At 34.5% G+C, this 25,860-nt stretch overlaps 4 protein-coding genes across 5 annotated transcripts; 1 reads left to right on the forward strand and 3 right to left on the reverse strand.

Annotated features, from left to right (window-relative positions):
- The first annotated feature begins 557 nt into the window (after positions 1-557).
- On the forward strand, positions 558-2,099 carry LOC120177322 (disease resistance protein RPH8A-like). The gene is made up of 2 exons (XM_039183507.1): positions 558-1,812; positions 1,927-2,099. The coding sequence occupies exons 1-2, from the start codon at positions 558-560 to the stop codon at positions 2,097-2,099; spliced, it is 1,428 nt and encodes a 475-aa protein (XP_039039438.1).
- Positions 2,100-14,855: 12,756 nt separating this feature from the next.
- Positions 14,856-15,664, reverse strand: LOC120177366. The gene is made up of 2 exons (XM_039183545.1): positions 15,467-15,664; positions 14,856-15,344 (listed from the first exon to the last, which is right to left on the reverse strand). Exons 1-2 carry the CDS (start codon positions 15,662-15,664, stop codon positions 14,856-14,858), a joined length of 687 nt encoding a protein of 228 aa, XP_039039476.1.
- A 2,400-nt stretch (positions 15,665-18,064) lies between these two features.
- Positions 18,065-21,021, reverse strand: LOC120177334 (probable low-specificity L-threonine aldolase 1). Of its 2 annotated transcripts, XM_039183517.1 has the most exons (10): positions 20,924-21,021; positions 20,362-20,831; positions 20,053-20,164; positions 19,909-19,959; positions 19,460-19,531; positions 19,244-19,376; positions 19,043-19,101; positions 18,749-18,849; positions 18,440-18,506; positions 18,065-18,270 (listed from the first exon to the last, which is right to left on the reverse strand). In XM_039183517.1, the coding sequence occupies exons 2-10, from the start codon at positions 20,817-20,819 to the stop codon at positions 18,232-18,234; spliced, it is 1,092 nt and encodes a 363-aa protein (XP_039039448.1). In that variant the 5' UTR covers positions 20,820-20,831; positions 20,924-21,021; the 3' UTR covers positions 18,065-18,231. The 2 variants fall into 2 exon arrangements, with proteins under 2 accessions (XP_039039448.1, XP_039039449.1); XM_039183518.1 differs by lacking the exon at positions 20,924-21,021 and having other exon boundaries at positions 20,362-20,874.
- A 947-nt stretch (positions 21,022-21,968) lies between these two features.
- On the reverse strand, positions 21,969-25,289 carry LOC120177335. Its single transcript, XM_039183519.1, has 10 exons — positions 25,064-25,289; positions 24,319-24,421; positions 24,115-24,219; positions 23,895-23,972; positions 23,626-23,681; positions 23,183-23,240; positions 22,848-22,973; positions 22,616-22,711; positions 22,334-22,406; positions 21,969-22,141 (listed from the first exon to the last, which is right to left on the reverse strand). The coding sequence occupies exons 1-10, from the start codon at positions 25,168-25,170 to the stop codon at positions 22,083-22,085; spliced, it is 861 nt and encodes a 286-aa protein (XP_039039450.1). The 5' UTR covers positions 25,171-25,289; the 3' UTR covers positions 21,969-22,082.
- Between the last annotated feature and the right edge of the window lie 571 nt (positions 25,290-25,860).

Here is a 25,860-nt window from a genome sequence, read left to right on the forward strand (position 1 = left end):
AATCTTGTAAATACCCTAAAGTGAAGGACTAATTTTAATTATCCCTTTTAATTTTTTCAACAAAAGTTGGCTGCCTAATTTTGTTCAAAGCAGCCAGCTGCCAACCAACTTAGACTTTCAACAAAGGATACCTGCATGAGTTGCAATGTTTTTCCAACGAAAAAAGCTGGGAATTGTTTCAAAAGATTGCATTCCTTCAAACTCATCCTACAGAAAACAAGGTTGATTCAAAATTGAAAGAGTTGGGGTGGAAATGGTTAAACATTGTGCAGGACTTCCATTAGCCATCGTTGCGTTAGGAGGAATTTTGGTTACCAAGGATAATTCATTAAATGAATGGTGAAAGGTATCTGAAAATGTGAAATCATACTTGAAGATGGGCAAAAGTCAAGGACCAGAAGATGTGTTAGCCTTAAGTTATGATGATTTGCCTCCATGTTTAAGACCATGTTTCCTTTATTTAAGCAATTTTTCGGAGGATTATGAAATATTCGTTGATAGGTTGATTCAATTATGTGTTGCCGAAGGTATTGTTTCATCAAAATAAAAAGAAACAGATGGTGGAGAAGTCACAAAAGATGTGGCGGAACGATTTAATGGAACTTGCAGAAAGATGCATGATTCAAGTACGGAAAAGAGACATTACAACCTTTAAAATCAAAAGAATTCATAAGCATGATCTAATGAGAGATCTATGTTTGTCAAAGGCTAAACAAGAAAGTTTTGTGTTCATTGTTGATCAATCAAATGCATCTTCATCATCCATGATCCGAAAGGTTCGTAGAGCTTCTTCACAAAAGTCTCTCCGGATACAATGCATTAAAAGTCCAAATCTTCTGTCACTTTTGTTCTTTAATGGCTTCAGTCCGGATGAAGAAACTGAAAAACTTTTCCCCAATATACTGTTGAACTACATAGATAACCATGAAGATAATTTGAATAAACTGAGATTGATTTTCGAGAGTTTGTTGGTTTGTGATACTGTACCTGTGGCTGTTGGTGTTCTGTTTTCTAAAGCTCAGGGAGCTTGGCGATACATGTGCAACAATTTCAAATTGCTAAGAGTCCTAAATTATAAAAGAAGACTTGATAATGAAGTTATTGCAGGACGCAAGTTACCCAATGATATAGGTAATCTCATCCATTTAAGATTCTTGAGTCTAAGGGGTATTGTGTTCTGGTGGAGGAAGTTGCCATCATCTTTGGGCAACTTAAGGTGCTTGCTGACCTTGGATTTAAGACTTGGTAATAAAGACTCTCAATCTATCCATGTACCTAATGTGATATGGAAGATGAAGAAACTAAGACATTTATATCTCCCTCTTAAATATAATAGTAAAACAAAGTTGAAGTTGGGTACTTTGAGAAACCTGCAAACACTTGTGAACTTCAACACCAAGAGTTGTTATCTAAAGGATCTTATGAACGTGACAAATCTTAGAGAGTTGGCGATTAAAGGCCCATTCGAGATCGAAGATTTTAACGTGGAGGAACTTGAGAAGAATCCACCTGTCATTGAAGGCAAATACCTCTATTCCTTGTCTATTATCGATCGTGGTGGACGAATAGACATGAGACAATTGAATCACCTCCTTTCAAGCTGCATTAGTCTCTGTAAGTTGTGTTTAGATGTGAAAATAAATGAGCTACCAAAGTACAACCACTTGTCTTCGAATCTTGCTTACATAAAGTTGAGCTATTATAAGGTTGACGATGATCCGATGCCAACACTGGAAAAGCTACCTAACTTAAGGATTCTTAAATTGCTTAATGTAGCTTTAAGAGCAAACAAAATAGTTTACTCCGCACAAGGTTCTCCTAAACTTGAGTCTTTAAGACTTAAACAACTCTTCAATTTGGAGGAGTGAAATGTGGATGAAGGAGCCATGCCTTGTCTTCGGTGATTGAAGATCGAGGAATGCTCAGGGCTGAAGATACTTCTAGATGGATTGAGGTTCATTGCAACCCTCCAAGAGCTGAAGTTTAAAGACGTGCTAAAGGAACTCAAAGATAAAGTAGATGAAGGAGGAGAGGACTTTTACAAGTTCCAGTATATTCCTTCTATCAAATTCCAAGGTGAATGTGTTATCCCAAGCTAATTGTTTCAAGTTAATATCATAATCTTTGCTATATATATATAGGATTGCTTAGATTCATAGCTACTGCAACTTCAGATTATATCTTCTCTTCTTCAACTTCAGCCGGAATACAATATTCTAAAATGTTCTTTTGGATGTCTATATTTTGCTTTAGCCTGTGTTTTGTTTGTTTAATTTCCAAGAAATTAACGACTTCCAATTTTATGCAATATCCAGTTATGGATATCCTTGAAGATATGATGCTCAATCCGAGTCATTACCTTGAAACACTTAAAGCACTCAGCAAAATCCGTCATTATGGATTCTTCTTTATGTATCTCACTAACCTGGTATTATTTCAAGGTGAGAATCATACCGTACCAAATGATGTGGAGGGCTATGCTACTTTTTAAAATGAGATTTTTAAAATATTTTATAATAAAAGATTAATTTGTCTAATTTAAAATTATGAAGGATCTACGAGGTTTTCTTTTTATACCAAAATTCATCATAAAACGATTAAAGATATTGTCAAAATCTTCATTTATAATTTTCTTTGTCATTTTCCCGAGAACCAAACAAAAAGTTTATTCTCAAACGTTATACATGGACGGGCCTAAATGATATTCATGTGAGTGACCCCTAAATTTTAGGGTTTTATGGCGAATCACATATCACATTTGTCATTGGATAGGTCCAGTGAAAGTGTTTTGGTTGCTGTATAAATTGGCTCAGATAAGGATGAGTAAAACTCGACTCGAAAACACTAAAAGATTACAACACCATCTTACAAAATAACAATATCTCTTACCAAATTACACATGAAGAGTGTGTACTTGCTCCCATCCCTTCTTTCCCTTTATATATATCATGTTTAAGTAGTTGAAATTGTATGAAATATTGCCTAATCAAAGTAAAAAAAGAAAAAAATAGAGGATAACAACATAAGCATTTCATATATATATATATATATATGATGTGGAGGATGTTTTTCTTTGCATTAATAAAATGTTTGACTAAGAAAAAAATATATATAAAGATGTTGAACAGAATTGATGCAAATAATAGAGGGGCTAAAATGAGTCATTTAGAGTAATGGTACAAATCGAGCACCCTTGATGATTAAAAGATTTATTATTATCTTTTGAAGTTTTGTTTTTAAGTATCATATATATGTGTGTGTGTGTGTCGAAACGATTTTTTTCTTAAAAAGACACAAATTTGATTTTTAAAATATAGTTTTTAAAAGATCTCGTCTCGAATAATTTTGTGACCTTTTTATAATAAAACATGATTCGAGGAGTCACCACCAATATTTGATTAGGGTGTGATTCGGCACCCAAAAATGTGTTTGTTATTTGAAAAAATATTAATTTTAATTAAAACAACAAATTTACGGTATGCGATACTAAAATTTGAGTTTGGGAGTCGGTTACGTGCGGAGAATGATTAACATTCCTACAACGCCCTAAATTGGTACATATTTGATTAATTAGTTGTCTTTGCAATGAAATTTAAGAATTCGAGTTTAATTTAATTTAAGATCTCATACAAATAATATTCTATGAATTTTAGGACAAAACACAATAATATTTAATTATTACCCTATCTAGAACAATCAACCTATCATGCCTTAAAACAATCGTTTTTTACCCCAATCAAAGTAAAGGAATATTACAATTCCATCCCCAAATTCATTATTAATTCCAAGTTTAAATGAACAAGTAAAAATAAATTTTTTGAATTTTAGGAAGGAAAAAGGAAATATTTAATTATCTTCTATCGAGAAGAAACAACCTCTCATGACTTAAAGCAGTTATTTCTTACTCCAATCAAAATAAAGAAATATTGCTATTTCCTTCTAAAATTTGATATTAATTCGAGAGAAAACGATAATATCTAATTACTTCCAATCGAGAATAAATGACCTCTCATGCCTTAAAACAATCATTTATTACTCCAATTGAAATGAAGAGATTATTATTTCATCCTAAAATTAAATATTAATCCGAGAGAAAACAATAATAACCAATTATTTCCAATCGAGAATAAATGACCTCTCATACCTTAAAACAATCATTTATTACTCCAATCGAAATGAAGAGGTATTACTATTTCATCCTAAAATTCAATATTAATTCGAATGTTATTATTTTGAAATTCCATTGAAAAATACATGAAAAAATAAAATAAATTAAAAGCATACATCAAGCAAGTACAATTAATTATTTATTTTACCAACCTTTAATGAGAATAAGGATGTTCAATTATTTAAATACATCGAGACGAGGCCTTGGATTCGATCTAACAGTCTTTTCTCGATGAACTTAATTAAAAGAACATGACCTTATTCTCAATCCCCAAATTTAAAATGGAATCAATTTAATTTGTTTAACTTAATGGAATAAACTTTCATTTTAAAATTATCGAAAGTAACTTTCTTATACGTTAAGACAGTCACTTTACGACAATCTTGAAATGAACGAATATTACCCTTAGTCAAATTATTTTGATTCGAGTTAAGAAATGCTTATGAGGGTATCATGCAAATTAATTTAAAATAGAGAAAAAAACTAATTAGTGACTAAAATAAAATAACATAAAAGCAACATGCAAAAATTAAAATATTATGAAATGCAAATAGGACTAGAATGTAAACAAATAAATCATCATGCAAAAAAATAAAATAAAATAAAGTGCAAAAGTGACCAAAATGAACAGTTTTAACATTAAGCGCCAAAATTGTAATGAATAAAAATAAATAAGATATGGGGATCAAATTAAAATAAAATAAAATTTCATGGTTAAATTAAATAAAATAAAAAACATATCAGAGATCGAAATATAAAACATGTTGAAGCTACATGGACTATTTAATAATTATATCTTTTTTACAAGCCTAAAACATGCTTTTAAAGATAAATGCATAAATTACTAAATCAGTCCATAGATTTTAAAATAAAATTAAATAATAACTACACATGACCAAAATGCAAAAACACGCTTAAATAAGGGAAACAAAACAAAAAATATTCCAAAAAATACATAAAATGCATGAAAACAGGTAAATAACAACTTTGATCCCTACAGGTGACCAACATGCAAAAACACACTAAACTATGGGGGACTAAACAGAAAATACCCCAAAATATATATAACATGCATTAAAATGGGTAAATAACAATTTTAGTCCCTACAGGTGACCAACATGCAAAAATGTGACTAACTTAAGGGGACCTATGCGTGATTTTACCCTTAAGTTTTCCAATAAAACCTATTTTTCTTTTTCTTTTTTCATTTTCAACCGAAACCTAAAAAAATATCACTCTCTCAACTCTCCCCTTTCTTACTTGATCGGTTTCACGGCGGTCGAAACCCCTTAAACCTAACCTAAAATGACCCTTTCACTTCGATCTGCCCTTCTTAGCCTAGATCCGAAGCAAAAACTACCGAATAAACCAGCTAAACCTCCCAAAACAACCTTAGATATTTTAGGTTCCCTATCTCCAGTGACTTTAAGGTGACGATTGGTTACCACTTTTGTTCTAACCCTCTCCTCGGGGCCTTTAAAACCACATGCAAGACCTATAAAAGCTAAAGGGAACTCTCGGCTCTCCTTCATAACGTTGATGTAACCCCCTCAGACCGATACAGGTAACCCAATCCGATCTGGAGTGTCACATTAGGGCCACCGAAGCGACCCATTGTAAAAATAGCGGAAAATTTAAAACTTTAATTAAAACATGTAACTTATAAAATCATATATCAATATTCAAAAATAAAATATATTTTCTGACTCGTATTTAAAATAAAATACAATTACATGCTCCCTAATCACATGTACCATACTCTGCAACAACGCCGGAAGAACTCTTTTACTGAAGTCGATAGATGCACTGGTTTAATTTTTCTAACCTGCAATGGTGAGTAATAGAGTGAGCTTCGAAAAGCTCAGTAATACAGAACTACCAGATGATGCCGAAGAACGTGCAGATACCGATAAACATATATTTCCTTATTAGTTCAGACATCTACAGATCTTTATACTGATCAGAGATCTTACAGATATTTCAGGTAGTAACAGATAATAAGCGTTTAGTTCAGGGAAATATATTTCAGATGTCTAGGTTCAGGAGATCAGAATAGGTTAGCTAGTGTGTTCTCGTAAAACCAGTGAAAATATACATACCTTTTAAAACAGTAGCAGTTTAAAACATATTTACCCTGTGCACAAAGCAAAGGAGCATGCAAAAACGATAAGGTCTTATCCTTGCACATAGCAAAAGAGTCTGGGGAAACTGTAAGGCTTACCCTTGCACACAGCAAAGAAACCTGGGAAACTGTAAGGCTTACCCTTGTACACAGCAAAAGGAACCTGGGGAAAAACTGTAAGGCTTACCCTTGCACATAGTAAAGGGACCTAGGGGAAACAGTAAGGCTTACCCTTGCACACAGCAAAGGGACCTGGGGGAAACTGTAAGGCTTACCCTTGCACACAGGACCTAGGGGAACTGTAAGGCTTACCCTTGTACACAGCAAAGGGACCTAGGGGAACTGTAAGGCTTACCCTTGCACACAGTAAATGAACCAGGGGCAAACTGTAAGGCTTACCCTTGCACACAGCAAAGGGACCTGGGGGAAACTGTAAGGCTTACCCTTGCACACAGCAAAGGGACCTGGGGGAAACTGTAAGGCTTACCCTTGCACACAGGACCTGGGGGAACTGTAAGGCTTACCCTTGCACATAGCAAAGGGACCTAGAGGAACTGTAAGGCTTACCCTTGCACACAGTAAAGGAACCTGGGGGAAACTGTAAGGCTTACCCTTGCACACAGCAAAGGGACCTGGGGGAAACTGTAAGGCTTACCCTTGCACACAGCAAAGGGACCTGGGAGAATTGTAAGGCTTACCCTTGCACACAGCAAAGGGACCTGGGGGAACTGTAAGGCTTACCCTTGCACACAGTAAAGGGACCTGGGGGAAACTGTAAGGCTTACCCTTGCACACAGCAAAGGGACCTGGGGGAAACTGTAAGGCTTACCCTTGCACACAACAAAGGGACCTGGGGAACTGGGTTAAGGCTTACCCTTGCACACAACAAAGGACCTGGGGGAACTGTAACGGTAATTAATACATTAAAATATTAAAATGTTCCATATTTAGAAATCATGTACAAAAATACCGTAACCAGAAACCATATCAAAATATGTAGTAAATCAGATATCAAAATAAACTGTATTCAGAACATCGGGTATTGTCTCATAAAAATATTCAGTATGTGATTTATCAAGATCATATTTTCCAATGAAAATAGGAAACCCAATAACATATTTCAAGTAAACATAGTTCATAAAACTAGTAGATTCCATGATGTCATAAATAAGGAATAATTCATATTTTTCGGTAAAACCCGTAATCGAAAAACATATAACATGTTGCCATGGTTCATAAACCAGTAAATCAATAATTTCGGTGAAACTCATTTAAAAACATATAAAATCGTCATGTGGTACATGTGGAACACACTAAGATATGCAAGTATTTCTCAAAGACACTTAGTAGTTATCAAAATAGATAACATGAAACTAATGTAATTTGATCAGATTCTAAAAATGAGGTCCTATTGAAGAGAATCGATTGCTAACCAATCTAATCTGACATTTAAGGTTGATACTTTAGAATTCCGCTATGATTCATATGCATCAGGAAAGTGTTCAGGCATCTTTATACAAAATATGTCGTTTGATCTGATTATCGAACAACTCTTACATGATTAGTTCCTAGAACTAATGCTTGTCGATTGGTCAATTCATTGTTCTTCCAGGATATTTACTCTTTAATACCATAATTTCTAGCCCATATATCATCTTCGGAATCATCGCTAAATAAATCTTCCAATGTCTTTATTTCATGTTCACGCTTTCAATATATCATGAAATGCTGACGTGCTTGATTTGTAATTCATGATCCATAAGAACATTACATTATGTATGTTCATTAACATTTCCAAATTCATCCAAATCACTTATTTAATCCTCAATCCTTGAGGTTACTTAATTTATTTAGCATTCAAATCCATTACAGTTACTTCGGGATTTTCCAGAGTAATTCAAACGTTCCTGAATTTCAGATACATGTTGTACTTCCGTTCCATTCAATTTGGTCTTCGTGGTTGATTTGTCGAACAAACGTCCAATTCTTAGTACTGAATGCGATCTAGAGTTGAGCTGAGCTGAATACTTCCAAAATTTATCATTGGGCCAAACTTGAGAAGATGAACAAGCATTCCAGTAATATCTATGTTATTCCGATATTGGCATAGCTTTAGGGTTTATCTACTCACTTAAAATATGTTCCATTACTTTTAAAGGCAATCCAATACCTATGCTTATTTGGATTCCTTAATTAATCCAAGACATTTACTTAGTTTAGGCCATAAGGTTATTTTGGTAATTTTGGTATTCAGTTTTATTCCATTCATTTCATAGCTCGAGGATATCCACTCATTCATGAGCTTGGTGATATTCTTGGTCATTTGCATTACAGGGGTATTCTGGTCATTTTATAGATCCGGTGTATTTCAATCCTTTCTTTCCATTATGTCTTATTATTTAATTCCAACTTATCATTTATTCCAGACCTTTCAAATAATTCTGACAAAAGAGCACCCTCGATAATTTATTCTTAACTCTGAATTTTCAAGTCACTGTCTTCTCAGAAGTTACAAACAGGTTATCAGGAATTTTCTGTACAAAGACAAGATTTTAACAATTAAATTCGTACTTAATCGAGTTAAGTATGAATCCTCAAAGTACTTTCTCATTCAGGGTCGACTCGGACTAATTTACCTCTCAATGACATTTTCGTAATTTCTTAACCAGATAATTTCGGTATTAACTCTTAACAAAAATAATGTAATTTGGAGATCCTATAATTAATTGCTTTCCTGAACCTTCTCTGACATTGAAATGATTCCTTAACAGACTTCTAGTATCTTGCATAAACCCTCTTGGGGTTAAAAATCGGTTATCCATAATTTCTAAGTAAAACTAACATTTCTTATGCACATCGATAGTTATATCGGATCAATATATCTTTTCAGAGTTATTAACAAACTTTCAGGGACAATTCTTGTCATCCTACAACATAAGGGTATTTTCTTAATTTTACCCTACCAGAATATTCTCATAATTTCCCATCCAAGTACCTTTAACATTTAACCTTTGATGATATAAAATATAAGTTACAAATCCATGGCTGATTTCTTTATCACTAATCACAAACTTGTAATTTAATTCTAACAATTCCTAAATCTCTTATATTAGTCATTCGATACATATTCAATTACAGAATTTCTACCATATTCATATCGAGTGTATAAATTATTCAACTCCACAAAAGTGACCAACATTATCTTATTCATGCATTTACCAATATCAACATATTCCATAAATCATAAAGAGGTAGTAAAGTATTACCTCAATTTTTGTGCCATATTGATCGACCATAAAAATTCTATTCGAACGCCCTCGATCTTGAAATCAACTTCCAATAATTCCTCAGATGCATATCAACAGAAATTACATAAAAAACGGAGCTTAATTCCGAAAAACAAATCGAATCGGGTGATAAATCGGTCAAAAATAGCTTATCGGGTTTGAGTTTGGCGAAACGGATCCCAAAAACAGATTCGGGACGTCGAAAACATAAAATATGTCTTTTCAAAAATTTTGAATTTTTGGTCAAAGTTAACGGGTTTGACTGGTAATTTCGAGGCCTTCGGGTTTGAATTTCAAAAAATAGACTGCAGAATCGGACTTGGAACGTCGAAAAACGTCAAGATAGGTATACTCAGTCAAAGTCAAAGGTCGTTTAATGCCCAGTCAATGCTGGTCAAAGTTTTGGTCAAATGTGGTCAACGCCGATCAACAGTCAATGCATGTCAACGGTCAACAGTCGACCATTTTACACAAATATCACCCTAACAGAAATTAATTACAAAATTAGCCACCTTCTGCAAATATTTACGAAACTAACACCCAGATTTTACACAAATAGCACCCAAACAGAAATTAATTACAAAATTAACACCCAGACGATGCCCACTCTCAGGGGTGGCACGTGTGGCGCGTGAACAGTGCTATGGTGTCTGAAAATTCCCGAAAAATTCCTAAAAATTATTTTAAGCGATTTTGAGGCACTTACAAAGCTCGGTTCACAATTTTGAACGGTGGAGAGCTCGATTCCAAAACGTCAGAAACTTTGATGGTCTCACCCCTCCATGCGCTGGCGACGACGGAGAAACGAAGAACACCGGTGGACTCGGAACGATGCAAGGAGCACGATGGTACGGGAGGTGTCAAAAACGGATTATCGGATCGTCGTGAATTGATGAAAAAACAACTGAAATTGAGTTATTACCGACGATACTTCCGACTGAAATTAACGACGAACGGCGACGATTCACGACGAAAGGTTTGAGGGGTTTTGTTCCTCGGTCGACAACCAACACGATGGTGGTTTCAGTTCGTCGATCGGAGGTCGGACGACGAGTAGATCGGAGTTGAAAGGAGGGTTGTTGGAGAAGGGAAACTGGAAAATGTGCGCATGGGGAAAGGGGTTTATATTTTCTTATAAAGAAAAATGGGTAAACCATGAGTTTAGTCATGAACTTCCTGCACTTCTTAAAATGGTCTTCCAACGTTGAAATTTTATAATTTAATCCTCTGTTTCTTCCAAAATACCAAATTAAATTCACCACTTTATAATTCTTAAAATTTAACCCCTAAATTGGGGTGTTACAGTTGACCTCTCCGACGAAGACCCCTACAAACTCAGGTAAATAGATCTAACTCTCTCAACTTTATTTTTGCTTTGAATTGACACATATGCACACAAACAGAAACAGAAATGAAAATCCGAAAAGATACATTCAAAATGCTAAAAAAACCTATGATTTTTTGATTTCTTGCTAATCTCTTTTTTTTTGGAAAGAGGCCCCTCTACATCCTCTGCTGGGGGTTTTATAACCCTTGTTACACATGAGAAAGCAAAAAAAAAAACCGCTTGATGGTAGCGTGTTGGAGTAGCAATAGTGATCGGCGTGTGATTGGTGGAGATGACGATGGTAGGGAATTGGTGCAGCAAAAGTGACTGACACATTACCTATAGTAATTTTGTTGTAATGTTTATATCTTCCAAACTACCCTTATTTGGCGACATGTGCATGTATTATTCGGTGTTATATGTTTTATGTCATATTTTGATTTACTATTGATTTACGGGTTAATGGGATACTCGGTATTTGGTTTACTTTCGGTATTCTATATTTTGTTATACACTTAATATTTTATGTCTTATATTATTTATTTTAACTTATTTAATATTATTATGATTTAAGTTATTTTAAGATCGTTAATGTAATCCGCTAGATCTAGTTGTAACATATAGGTTGGGTCTAGAGGGTTACAAAGATGGTATTGTTAATTTGATTATGCATATTTTATCTATTTTTACATCTCATTTTTATAAATTGTTGTTAGTGTGTATAATTCATTCTAGATTGTTGTTAGTGTGTATAATTTATTCTTGAAACTAGAGTGAATTAATGAACAAGGGTATTTCCATAGGTTGAGTTAAAGATGAAATCAACCGCGAGGCTCAAACCATAGTTGAAATAGGAGCGAGTGGCATGTAAGAAGACTGAAATACATGCTAAGTTTGCCCAAAATGCATCAAATAGGGAAATTTGCAAGTTTAGGGAGGATCTAGAAAAAAACACTGATGGAGAACGAGGAATTCTACAAGAAAAAAGCCGAAAATAAGTGTACCATCCTCTTACTTTGCTATTGACACAACTGTAAAAACTACCACCCAAATTTATAGAGCTATTGGAAATGTTGTATGCCCAAAATTATTGACATGATTAAAACAAGACTGAGAATGGAGTTTCAAAATAAATGGACAAATACATTTTAATTATGGCCTATTGTGAGACATGGTGAATATATGTGCTATATACTTAGATTGGAGACATGTTATACTTTGTTTTAAGCATGTTATATGATAATTTATGAGGTATTTAATGCATTTTGGCATGATCATATTAAATTTAGGGACTAAAAGATTAAATAGTTGAAGATAAGGTTAATTGAAAATTGCTGTTGAAATACAATACAAATTCTACGTAAATATATAATTATCATTTAGGAGATATATCTTGGGAATATTCTATATTAATATAGAAAGGATAGATATCTAGAAATATCCATAAAATAATCTAGATATTTGTGTTATTTAATATTATATTTAGAATTATCTATTAGAAGAATCTAGATGTTTGTAATGTTAAATGACTAACATGTTAACATGTGTTAACAATCTAATGACCACTAAAATCTATAAATAGGGATGAGTATATCATTGTAATAAGAGTGAAAAAGAGAGAAAAGAATATGCCTAGGCTAGCTTTTTCTTTCCTATTTTTATGACAAAAATATTAATATTATGACTTAGTTTCTTAAAAAAATTAAAAAAAATTAATTTGATGAAAAGTACATATAAATTAAGATCATAAATTTATTTATATATTTAATTTACATTTAATAAATTAAAATACCATTATCAAAAAGAAATTCAAAATAACATAATACAAATATATCAATAAATTTTAAATATATTCATTTGGGCTTTGGCCTTTGCTCTCACTGGTGTAAATTTATTGAAAAAAAAATCCATGAAAATGCATTATATTTGATCCTACAAATAAAAAACTATAAACTCTCATTTATTAGATTTTATTTTTTTATTCCCTATAATGATTCATCAAAAAATAGATACCGACAAGGTTAACGAGGAAATCAACATTAATGATGATTGGATTTTCTTGCCTGATAATGAATCCTCGGAAACCAAACAAGATTCTAAAGTAAAGATAATAAATTGCACTTGTTTTCCTCTCGGATTATTTCAACCCATCAATTTAAAACGAGGATATTAGACCAGTTGAAGAAGATAGTAAAAATACAGTAAGTTCCCTTCATAAATCTAGTTGACAATGAATATGCCGACTCGTCGAATTTCACTTTTGAAAGTGTTCTTCACCAAATCAAGGCAACGGATATGTTTACTTTGGAGGGAATTGAGAAGGAGAAGAAAAAGATATACTAAATGGGAGGTAAAATATGGGTGTTTTAGTTTGTGGAACCGGAAATTAAATGGTGTTGAAGCCATTTGTTCTTTCAGAATGGCTGCGTTTTGTGTCATTGTATTAGCGAATCGATAGAGAAACAAGCAAAAACAAGATGATCAAAAGGTGTTTTTTTCAAACATTGCAGTGATCATGAATAAGTATGAAGTTTTCATAGATTTATGGAGAAAATGCTAGTATTTGCTTTTATAGAAACGTTTTATGCACAATTTTGTTATTTTGGTTTGAATTGTCTGTCCAGCTTAGTTGGTAGAGCGCAAGACTCTTAATCTTGTGGTTGTGGGATTGATTCCCATGATGGGCAATTCATAATTGGTGGAGGTCTTCCACGGAAGTTGCTCTCAACCTAGCGTTGGGGGCAGCCTACTATCCTACCTTCCCCTTACTTCATTACATATGAGAATATGGTCAGCTAATTTTGTTGTTTTGGTTTATTGTTCTTTCTTACTCCTAATTTCATTCTTAGATATCAACTTCTCAATATACTGTTGATTTTTGTTTGGATTCTTAAAATTTTTATATTCAATCTATTGAAGTTGTCAAATTTTAATGATCGAATTAAATTAAATATGTTTTAAATAAATTAGTTAATAAGCACTATTTTTCATCGTCATATTTAAAAAAAAAAGTGATAAGAATAAAACGAATTGGATAAGAATAACTACAAACTACCTATATCTTCTCTTATAATTTTAAAATTTTAAATATGTTTTATAATTTGCATTTATTCAATTTTTCTTAAATCTAAATATTTATTTTATTTAAATTATCTCATTTAATCAATATTCAATATTAAATTTTTAAATTAAATATTTTTTAACATGGAACATATGATGTATACAAATTTTCTTACTTTTTAGTGCAACAATATAAAACTTATATAATTATTATTAATTGATTTTAGGTTTGATGAACATCTTTACTAGTGTAATATTTTTTTAATATTTTATTATGATTACAAATAGCAGTTGTAATATATATAAATTCACATATGTCTATAGATAAAATTACTTCAACCTAAATTATATAAGAAGACGATATTATCTTTACCATTAGAATCATTTTCTAACTTCGAAATTATAATAATTCATCCTACTAAATCAAAATATAATATAAAACAATATAACACAATTAATGGAAGATTTTTCACATATATTAGTGTAGTGATATTTAAGTCTTAATTATATATATATATTAACGACTTTAATCAAAATAACAGAAAAAATGCAATATGTACAATCGTATGAAAACGACAAAGATGAACTAGAGCAAGAGACCCATTGAGCAAGAGAGTGTGCTTCAATCAGACTCGAATATTTCTTATTTATTAATATATATATATATATATATATAATTATCGATTGAGTTTTAATTTATTATTATTATTATTATACGTAAAAATATGAAAATTTGAATATATTTTAATACAAAATAAGAATTACATATTTTAATACATAATAAGAAGTCAATCAAATTTAAATTGAAAATTCACACATATATTAAATTAAATTGAATTAAATTAATACCATTTTGAAAACAAAATTATTGGCTACAATTATCCACGGAGCTTAAATTACAAACTTTGTTTCCACGTTTCTTCCCACTTTTCCTCCTCCTACTACCTTCATCGCCACCGCCGCAGCAAGAAATCGCAATTTCACATCCCAAACACGCGAACAACTTGGTACCTTTACTCTTCTCTGCTCGGTTTCCTGCTCTGGAACGAAGCGGAGGAGAAGGACCTGCTCGGTTTCCATCTGCCGTCTCTCCAACGCTTCTTTCTCTCTCTCTTTCTTGGTCCATTCCTTTATTAGTTCTGCTTCTTCCGATGGATTAGTAACCGGTGGGGTATACAATCCTTTCGCGATCGCCACCGCCACGATCGACGCCGATGGTCCGACGTCGGAGTTGCAAAGCGAGCTCCCGTTCACCAAGCTGCCGCTATGGTCTTCCACTGCTGACTTGAGGGAAACTCCCATATTAAGAACCCCGTGCGACTTTACTGATGGACGGCGTAATGGTGGTGCAACGGTACCGGTGGCGTCGCCACCTATTGACTGCAGCTCGAGTATATCTTTTATGGGAACGTTAACGTATCCCACCGTAGCATCTTTCTTCCATGCAGCCGCACAAACCTCGACGGAAATGGCGGCGTCCTCCGAGTTAAGGAACTTGTTACTCGCTCGGAAGGTGAACGTGTGGTTCCACGACGGGTTCGTTCCGCTGCCTGGTCAACATTCGTGGCCTGCTTGTTGTTTTCGTCGTGTTGGAGCCAAACAACGGCGTAGGTCTTCATGTTTTTGGAGACCGAGTGGAGGTCTTGGGCGGAGACGAGGGTGATCTCGAGAAACCCCGAATGCATCGGCGGCACTGCCATTTTTTTGGCGGTGGAGACTCGACGGCGGAGGTCGGAGATGATGACGAAGGAACCTCTCTGAGCCGCACGAGAGCCAACGACGAAAGTTACTTTTGAACACGAAGGATTATAGGACGAAACAGTAGGGGACGTCAATGGTGGATGTTTTATAAGATATTGTAGGGAAGTCTGTTAATTTCCATTGCTTTTTAACCATTACTTTAATAATATGAAGAATGGGGTAATTTTAACTAAAATTTTAATGTCAAATTACACTAATAGTCACTAAATTACTGTCAATTGTTTTTATTTCAATTATCAAATTATTTTTATAAAAATATTGTTAATGGCATCTTACTTTCACTTTGGTCACCATGGTAACGCTGATATGATGTTTTTTTTTTTAAATGAGAAAATAACCTCAGTTACCAAAAATCCTAGATAATATACGATTTTGACCAATTTTTTTTGGATTTGCGAAAATGACCAACAAAATCGCAATACGATCTCTAATTCGCATTGCGATCTCCACTATCGCAAATTCGCGTTGCGATAGTTAAAAATCGCATTGCGATTTTTCATTTCGCGTTGCGATTTGCCATTTCGCATTGCGATAGTTGAAAACCACGACCACGACCACGACCACGACCCGAGACGAGACGAGACGCGGCGGCGGCGGTGCGCGAGAGTCCCCCTTGTTCTCTATCACTCAACTAGGAAGTGGGAAAGCCAAGCCTTAAATACCATTCCCAATAGTGTTTCCAATACAATGTGGGATTGAGCATTACCAACACTTGTTTCCAATACAATGTGATTATTCAGGAAACAATTAACAATCATGCACCTTAAAACAACTGAATCAACAACCAATTGCATTAGTATTATACGATTAAATATGTCATAATTAAAAGTCAATCTACAATCAATCGTGATTATTGTAATTTTAAGCAAAACATTCAAAAATAATATCACTATTTAAGGCTCAATCCCACATAGTATTGGGAACAAGTGTTGGTAATGCTCAAATCCCACATAGTATTGGAAACACTATTGGGAATGATATTTAAGGCTTGGCTTTCCCACTTCCTTGTTGAGTGATAGAGAACAAGGGGGACTCTCACGCGTCGCCGCCGTCCGTCTCGTCTCGTGTCGTGGTCGTGGTCGTGGTCATACGTGTCTTCGACACGTCCGCGCGGATACTATCTTTTTAGAGAAAATTCTTAAGAAACAAAATCTTTTTTTTAACTATCACAACGAATTTGGAAAATCGTAACGACAACTGTAGACTATCGCAACGCGATTTTGTTTACGATTTTCAACTATCGCAACGCGAAATGGAAAATTGCAACGCGAAATAGAAAATCGCAACGCGATTTTCAACTATCGCAAACGCGAAATGGAAAAATCGCAACGAAAACTGTAGACTATCGCAACGAATTTAGAAAATCGCAACGAATTTGGAAAATCGCAACGACAACTGTAGACTATCGCAACGCGAAATGGAAAATCGCAACGCGAAATGAAAAATCGCAACGCGGTTTTCAACTATCGCAACGCGAATTTGCGATAGTGGAGATCACAATGCGAATTAGAGATCGCATTGCGATTTTGTTGGTCATCTTCGTAAATAAAAAAAATTGATCAAAATCATATATTATCTGAGATTTTTGGTCACTGAGGTTATTTTCTCTTTTAAAATTTCTTTAGATTCTACATGTCATTTTCTCTCCTTATATTAACAGGTCACGTGTTATTTTTCTACAACAATTTTTTTTTTAATCACGTTAATATTCTTGTTAAACTTTTTACAATCAACTACTAAAATAGGAAAAAAAGTTTAAAATGTTAGTGATATTGATGACTACTGGTGTAATTTATCCGAACTATTAATTTATGGGTTAAATTTTAATTTTGACCTTAAACATATTAGTTGGATAAACTCTCTGTCTCAATCAAATTCGTTCATTAGTTTAATTATTGGTTTGGTTATTATGGACGTGTTTGATTTTTTTTTTAGCTGACCCTTATTCCCATATGTAATGGGGTAAGGGGGAGGTAAGATAGTAGGTTACCCTCAACGTCAGGTTGAGAGAAGCATTCGTAAGAAACCTCCGAATTATAAAATGTCATCCGTGAGACTCGATCCCACAACCCAAAGGTTAAGAACCTTGTCCGTAATTCTTTATACATGTTTGATCGACTAAATGTAATTATATTATTATTCTTCATATTATGTTTAATACCATAAATTGTAATTACATAATGATATAAATTTTAATTTTAATATAATATTAATTATAAAATTGAAGTACGTAATTATACGATGTCATTTTAACCCTTCTTTTTAAGAATAAAATAGAATAACCTAAAAATCTGATTTTAGGAATTAAAAGAAGTATTATTCTTCTTAAAGGTTATAAGTTCGAGCAACTGCGTTTATATAGAAAGAAAACAAATATAAAAACTATACATTATATGCATACACAAATTACCAATCGATGAACCATAAAGAAAAGTTTACGTCATTATTTATGATAAATGGGATTGGGTACTGATCTGCGGGTAATTAGAGGAATACCATTTGTGTCTCAGTTGCCATTTTCTTCTTGCAATCCACTAAATGCTTGCTGCAATATTCGAACAAAAATGAGTGTCGAATATGAATATGTATTTTATATCTAATTTTTTAAATGTATTTAGAGGTTTTAATCGTCACACTTATATTGGAAGATGCACTAAATGTTTCATGAAAATACGAAGAGTCGGAATAACATGGAAGGAAACGCAGTTGAGCACCTGAAAGCATGACAAAGTGTACTGAACATCACTTGATGAAATTTGGTGGTGAAGGACAATTCTCATCCTGAATGACCAAAAAATAAAAAGAGACGACGATTACTCCGATGACCCAAGTCTATGTTATCCCGAACCTTTATTTTCTCTAAAATATCTATCTCCGGCATACATTTGTCGTAAGCTGGTACTTTTTGAGAGGGGGAAGATCAATACAGGTTTACTTGGTTCGAGTTATACTTTCAAGTTCGAACTATTCCGGTGAAATCGAAAAATCGACATCCTAGGTGATTTTCAAGGGAGTACACTGACCTGGATGGACCCTCTGGCATGACAAGTACACCGTGTTCTGCTAAATGCTTGTATAGTTCTGCTGCCGTGATTTTTGATCCTTCCGTTATGTCAAAAAATATCTGGTGACAAGTAATTAGAAGATTATAAGCTCGGTAAGCATTAAGAGCTTCCGTAACACTCCTTGGCCGTGTTATGACGAAACTCTGTTACTCGATAAACCGAATCACAACTCGAACCGTAAAACCTCGTTCGGATTGCATTAGCAAAGGGAAAGATTGTCATTAATGTAAGTTCAATAACTAGGATACTCACAATATTGGTTTCCACTGCAGCAGCGTTCACTCTAAGGCCTTCAATTTGATTCAGCCCCACTGAAACCATAAAAGAAACCAGCATAAAGTCGATGAAGGGTTATAGGTAAGTTCATGGATGGAAAGCACTCGATAAAAGTAATGACTGCTCTTCCGAACCGTAAAATTGGACGTATATAATCAAGGAAACCGATAGTTTTACCCGCCAACGCCTTTGCATTCATGTGATCATGCTCAAGCTTTCCAAGATTCTCTCGTAAAGCAACCAATGCGGCGGCACAAATGAAACCAACCTGCCTCATCCCACCACCTAATGTTTTCCGAAGTCTTCTAGCCTAAAAAAGGGAATGAAAACGAATTTTGACGACAAATTTTCGTAAAGTACAAAAATTTTTACCTGCACTACTTGTTTTTGTACCTTGGCAATGAAGGTTTTCGAACCAACGATGACAGATCCAACCGGAGCACCCAAACCTTTTGATAGACAGACCTACCGCATCGAAAATCGACGGAAAAGACGATAAAAAGAAAGTCCCTTTATATGTAACACCAAATTGCAAGGCAAGATGAAATAAACAACAATGTTGACACAGAGCATACCGAGACTGAATCGGCCGTACAAGCCTATCGACAGGAACTCCGAGCGCCTGGAAGACGGAATTGTCGCATCGATTTCAATTACACGGACACACAGATCGAAGGCTGGTTATAAGAGCGAACAGAGACGAAGATACTCACCACTGATGCATTGAAAATTCGAGCCCCATCAATGTGAAGCCTCAAACGATAAAAAGAAAGTCCCTTTATATGTAATACACCAATTGCAAGGCAAGATGAAATAAACAACAATGTTGACACAGAGCATACCGAGACTGAATCGGCCGGTTGTACAAGCCTATCGACAGGAACTCCGAGCGCCTGGCATATGGAATTGTTGCATCAATTTCAATTACACGGACACACACAGATCAAAGACGGGTTATACAAGCTTACAGAGACGTAGTTACTCACCACAGATGCATTGAAAATTCGAGCCCCATCAATGTGAAGCCTCAAACCATGCTTCTTAGCTAGCTCACCAACTTTGTCTATGTACTCCACGTGCAAGCATCGACCTCCTGTGCTGCATTAAGTCGAAGAGAACTCTTAAACGATATTACTGCCATCGATGTGAAACAAATAATCGAAGAACAGTCATCGGTTTCTTCCGATTCTCCACCACCCGATAAAAGATCACGAGACACAACCCGGAGTATATATAGCCACAGAAAACATACTAAAACATACCAACAGAAACTAAAAAGAATTTGATAATCTTACTTCCCATGCGAATTCTCCAAGCAAATCAGCCTTGTAGTTGGGTACACAAGCTCTCCTCTAGGGTCTCGAATGGAAGCTTCGATCAAACCGATGTCCATCGTTCCATCTTCGTTGCTCTTTACCGGCCTTGGATGCACACCTCCAATCGTCGAAATACCACCATTCTCATAGATATGTATATGGGAATTGTCTCCGAGAATGACTTCACTTCCCCTAATGTCACAATGGACGAGCACACTAATGAGGTTACTCATGGTACCCGATGGGACAAATAGACCGGCTTCCTTGCACAACATCCTCGCCACTTCCGATTCTAACCGGAAGGCGGTCGGATCAGTACCGAGGACATCATCATCAACTTCAGCAGCTGCCATGGCAGCCCTCATCGCCTCGGTCGGTTTAGTAACCGTATCGGATCGAAGATCAACCGTTCTAGCCACAATTTTTGACATCATCATACCAACAACACCCTGAACTAATCGAAAACTCGAGAAATTATGCACCAACAAATAAAGAAAAAAAAGAATCCATCAAAGAATTTGAACTAATAGGCCATGTTTACCTTTTTTTTCAAGTTCTTCCTTCCTGGTTAGCTTAAAACCCCAGAAAGAAAGGGAAAAAATCCAATTTTTTTCTCTGATTTTTCCGGAAAACTCAAGATCGTATTCTTATATAGCCAAAATCAACCAAATTGCTGTAAGCAACACAACAAAATTCAACCAACCAACTTTAAATATTAATATAATAACTTTGGCATCTTATTCTTCTCAATATTCATATTGGATATACTTTTTTCTATATAAAAAAATAGATGGCTTACGAAGCTCTGAACAACAATCCAGAATTCAACAAACCCCAATTTGGAATTTCATGGATTTTTCTTTTCTTTTTTTCTCTCATAAATTTTATATTTTTATTACATGTGCATGCATGTTATTTTAGACTATGTACACACCATGACTTAGACTTCACATATGGAGTACCTCAACTACACATGTTTGGTTTCCATGAAAGAATCCAGCACATATGAATTAGTGGGCCAATTTAGCTCGTCTTTATCCTTAATTTTTTTTTCTATATAAAGACGGTAATAGCTACGGTGGGCCGTCGATCAGGAATACTTGAAAAGTCATAAAAGAAATTAACTTTAAAATTTATTGATGATTTGGATAAAAAAAAAGGATAAAATTATAACGGCTTATTTTTATAAATGTGAGAAAAAGTCTTTGGATTAATGATTAGAATGTACTTACTTGTTTGAGTGGTACTCTTCTGTGAGGTTCAAAATTTGAATTATTTCGTATGTGCGTGACTAAAAAAATTATGAACATGTATTATGTTATAATTATTTTAATTTATTTTTTAAAATAATTTTATATTTTCTATTGTAATATATTCTCGCCTCCCTAAAATTTCAAAATCAGCTTTTACCAATTCAATACTATTGTTTTATCAATTGAGCTGGATTTATTTCGGATTATAATCCGAGACATTCGACTTACGATTAAACCGACACGATATATTTTGCTTAATCGACGGTTGAATGGTAAATATAGCAAGAACTTTCACAAACTCTAACGCAAATCTATGTTTTCCATCTCAAGTTCCATCTTATTTGACAAAATTGGAGAGCTAAAGTTTAACAAAATGAAACAAGCTCCTAAACTATGAACTGCTAAACGGATATCCGAACTCGACCCGAACTTGATTAAACTCGTCACCTATAGTATGACGCCATGATGTATAGCGAAACTGCTTATGCGGTGGTCATTATGAGTTCCTGCACATAAAAATTCATTACTCGGCATGGTCGGAAGCAAAGGAGGCAGGCCCAAGTACTGAACATATGCTATGATACTCGGGCTTTCGGGTATCGGGTAAGGGTTTGTTCGTTTTTCTAAATTTTTTCAGGAGGATCGTATCCTTGTACCAATGTCTAAACATGTGTTAAATATTAGTTCAATATTGTCACCTGGTTGTTGTAGAGAAAAAATGGGTATATAACCGCCGATGTATTCGATCAAATTTAGAAGACCTGTGTATGCCTGCAAGAATACAACTACACTGTTATTGACGATGCTACTAAGAGGAGAAAATGGAGCTAGAAACGACATGATTCAACCAAAACGAATGAAAACATGAAAGAAAATCGTATAATCGAAAATGAAATATCTAATTATGGACTCCAAGGAGTAAGGTTTTAATTTGTCAACTTTAGCGAAGATGGAATTTGAAGTTGAGCAACATCTCGTACCAGAGAGGCCAAAGCAATAGAACCGAAAACTAGTGCAAGAGAACGGAGAAGTCTTTTTCCCATTCGGATGCCCCGCCCATCATCTTCACCTTCTTCCTGTAGTCGAACATCAAAATTCAATAATCAACAATTTGAAGAAACGAAAGTGATGATCAAAGTCGAAACAAGTTCCTTGTTATGTGATATCACAAAGATATAAAACATGGACTTAAGCTCTTTAAATATGACGCACGGTAAACGTCGGTGATACAGGTGATTCAAAGGCTTTCAGCTTCTCAAAAATTCGATACACGAATGAAAAAGCCAAAAACTGCAATGGTTTATATTCGACATTGCGCTTGATTAAAATCCAAGCTGTCTGCAAAGAAACAAGAAAAAAATGAGGTGATAGAAAATGCAAAAGCGATTGGATTGCACCGTAGCTGCTACACTTTTTGCCATTAGACATAAGCCTAAATTGATGGCTTAAAAGCAGAAAGCATGTGTCCACTTCCTTTAGGATATACAGCATTATCTACGGATTTGCTAATCGGTGCAATAAGGTTGCCGGGTATCCATCATACTCACAAATACAGCGGAAATTGCCAAGTTGATGCGCATATCTTGAACACTGGACTTTGAGAACCTGAAACACATTGGAATTCCTCACAAGAGTATATCAAGTATTAGCAGTAAGATCGAGCCAAAATAAATGCAAGTTTTCCCTACCATAACTTGTAAATAAACTACATTAAGTTTTCCAATAGAATATGCCACAAGTATTACTGTGGGATGACTATCTATATTTCGTGCCCCACCATGAGTAGCTCTCTGGCTCTTAAAATGATCGGTTATCACCAACAAACCCCTGGGTGTTAAACCATGTTACCCGGACTTAGGTATGAGTGTTGGATATGGATGTGTCTGACACATGTATATGTTCAATTTTATTTTAACCTTTTCCATGTATAAGGCAATCAACATGAGACAGTCTAATACAGAAATTTTCTACTTATGAGTAATTACGAAAACTTGGCCCCCATGGTACAATCGGCTGCTTATCAGCATATTTCACATCCTTCGATACCTGGAAAAAAATGAATGGAAAAAACATTAAAGATAAATAAGGATATGCTTAAGACAAACACAAGGTACAACACTGAACAATATAGAGATTATACCATAATGATCAATAAAAAGCCTTTCAATACAGGGGAAGGAACAGCATGAAAACTAAATATGTAATGTGGTTTTCATATATCAGACAAAGGTAATACATTACGGATTGTCAATTACGTACCTTAAATGAACCGTATGTTACACCCTTCTTCCGATTCATTAGTTGCGCCATAATGAGTTTGTCGTATGCTTTTTCAAGCTGGACAACATGTATCAGCAAACGGTAAGTACCACAAAGGTAAGCAGAACTTTTATTCCAGATTTTTATAATGGAAATTCAAAATATAATGAGGTGGACATTATTTCTCGACAACACTTCGATTTTAAGAGTCATAACCTACAAGTGCAGCAGTAGCCTCATCGCCTCTCTTGTCAGCCTCTTTGCGTTTTCTTGTATATACTTGCTTGACCTTTTCAAATCCCTCGATAGGGTTCACAACAAGGATCTGGAAACATACAAGAAATTTGAAATGCTAATCAATCCATTCACTAGTAGCTCGGTCCTCGAATCTCCGAATGAACCAAACAGCAAGAGTTCAAAGTACCTCATATGGGTTCAAGTCACTGTCAGGATTAGAACTTCCTGCTGCAGATGAAGCGGCACGTATCACGATTTTATTCTTCAGGAAAGAAAATCTCTGAGGAAACCTGATCGATTCAAGAACTTGTCAGACACGACAAACATTTATAGCGAAAAGAAGACCAAACAAGCTAAAATTCAATTATCACATGACAGTAATGACGCTCTATGTTACTAGTACTCAGGTGCAAGTATTAGATACGAGTATACATCCGACATAGTTATGTTCAACTTTTCTAAGTACTACCATGTATTCAGAGGATCTTGGTGTTCATATCTGAAATCTAGATATGCATCGGATATACGTTTCGGACATTAGCACCTCAAGAAAAAATGAAAAGTTAAAGCAACAAAGATGACCTTATTAAATGACGCTCGACATGCTTAGTGTTCAATGTAATTCTAGAACACACACACACACATATATACATACAAATGAATTAAAGTTTAGAATCTTTAAGGTGACATTAGTATTATCCCAAAAGATTCATTCAAAAATTCAGCTCATTTCATATGGAGATTAATTCTATCCTTTTAGCTAAATTCAACTCACTATCCAACAAAAATTCAACATCAAAATAAAAGCTTTCTGATATTCCATTCTTTTCGTTGCCTTTTCCACTATTTCTAAGAACCCAATCACCAATAAATGGAACAAAACAAAAAAAGAAAACTGAAAAGTAGTTAATGAAAGTTAGACTGAGCATTACCTGAGATAGGAAGTTGATAGCTTGGAGATTGAAGAGTTGTGGATAGAATTTGGCTGCCAAATTCTGGGTTTTGGGCGGTGAAGAACATTGGAGGTTGTCAATGCCATTTGATTTTGATTTTGATTTTCTTTTCAACCAAACAAAAAAATTGTTATTTTGTTGGTTTTTTGCGAGCTTTGCAGAGAGGGTTTGTAGGGTTCTTTTGTTTATTGGTGGGGTAACAGTTTGAAACTGCTATCTATGTATTCTTACCCAATCCCTCAATTTATGCAGGAATAGAACCAAGCAGCTAATTTTCTATATTTGAGGGGGTGGATTCACAAAATATGAGAAGTACAAAGTCTATTTGTAGAATTCGACCATAGTTTAACAGTCCGAATAAATAAATAAGACTAAAATGCTCAAATAAGGACTAATACTCGAGGGTTAATCTTTTAAGGGTAAACTATTCAAATGGTCACTAATGTTTAGATAAGTTTTTGTCTTCACCATTTATGTTTTAAAAGTCACAAATCAGTCACTAACATTATCGTTTGTTACAAATTAGTCACTTGCCGTTAACAGGCGTCACGGAAGACACGCATGGACTGTTAACATCCTTTAATAGTCTTACCTAGATGGTATAATTACACAAATAATCTATTTTATTTATATATTCTTTCAATTTGATCATAGTTTTAATAAATTAAAATAAATTTACCTACGAATTAGGATGTTATGATGACATTGTGTAATTATACCATCCAGGTAAGCCTATTAATGGTCCATGTATGTTTTACTTCACGCCTGTTAAATTG

The sequence above is a fragment of the Hibiscus syriacus genome, unplaced genomic scaffold (genome assembly GCF_006381635.1).
Source record: "Hibiscus syriacus cultivar Baekdansim isolate YM2019G1 unplaced genomic scaffold, ASM638163v2 tig00112285_pilon, whole genome shotgun sequence".
Classification (NCBI taxonomy): Eukaryota; Viridiplantae; Streptophyta; class Magnoliopsida; order Malvales; family Malvaceae; genus Hibiscus; species Hibiscus syriacus.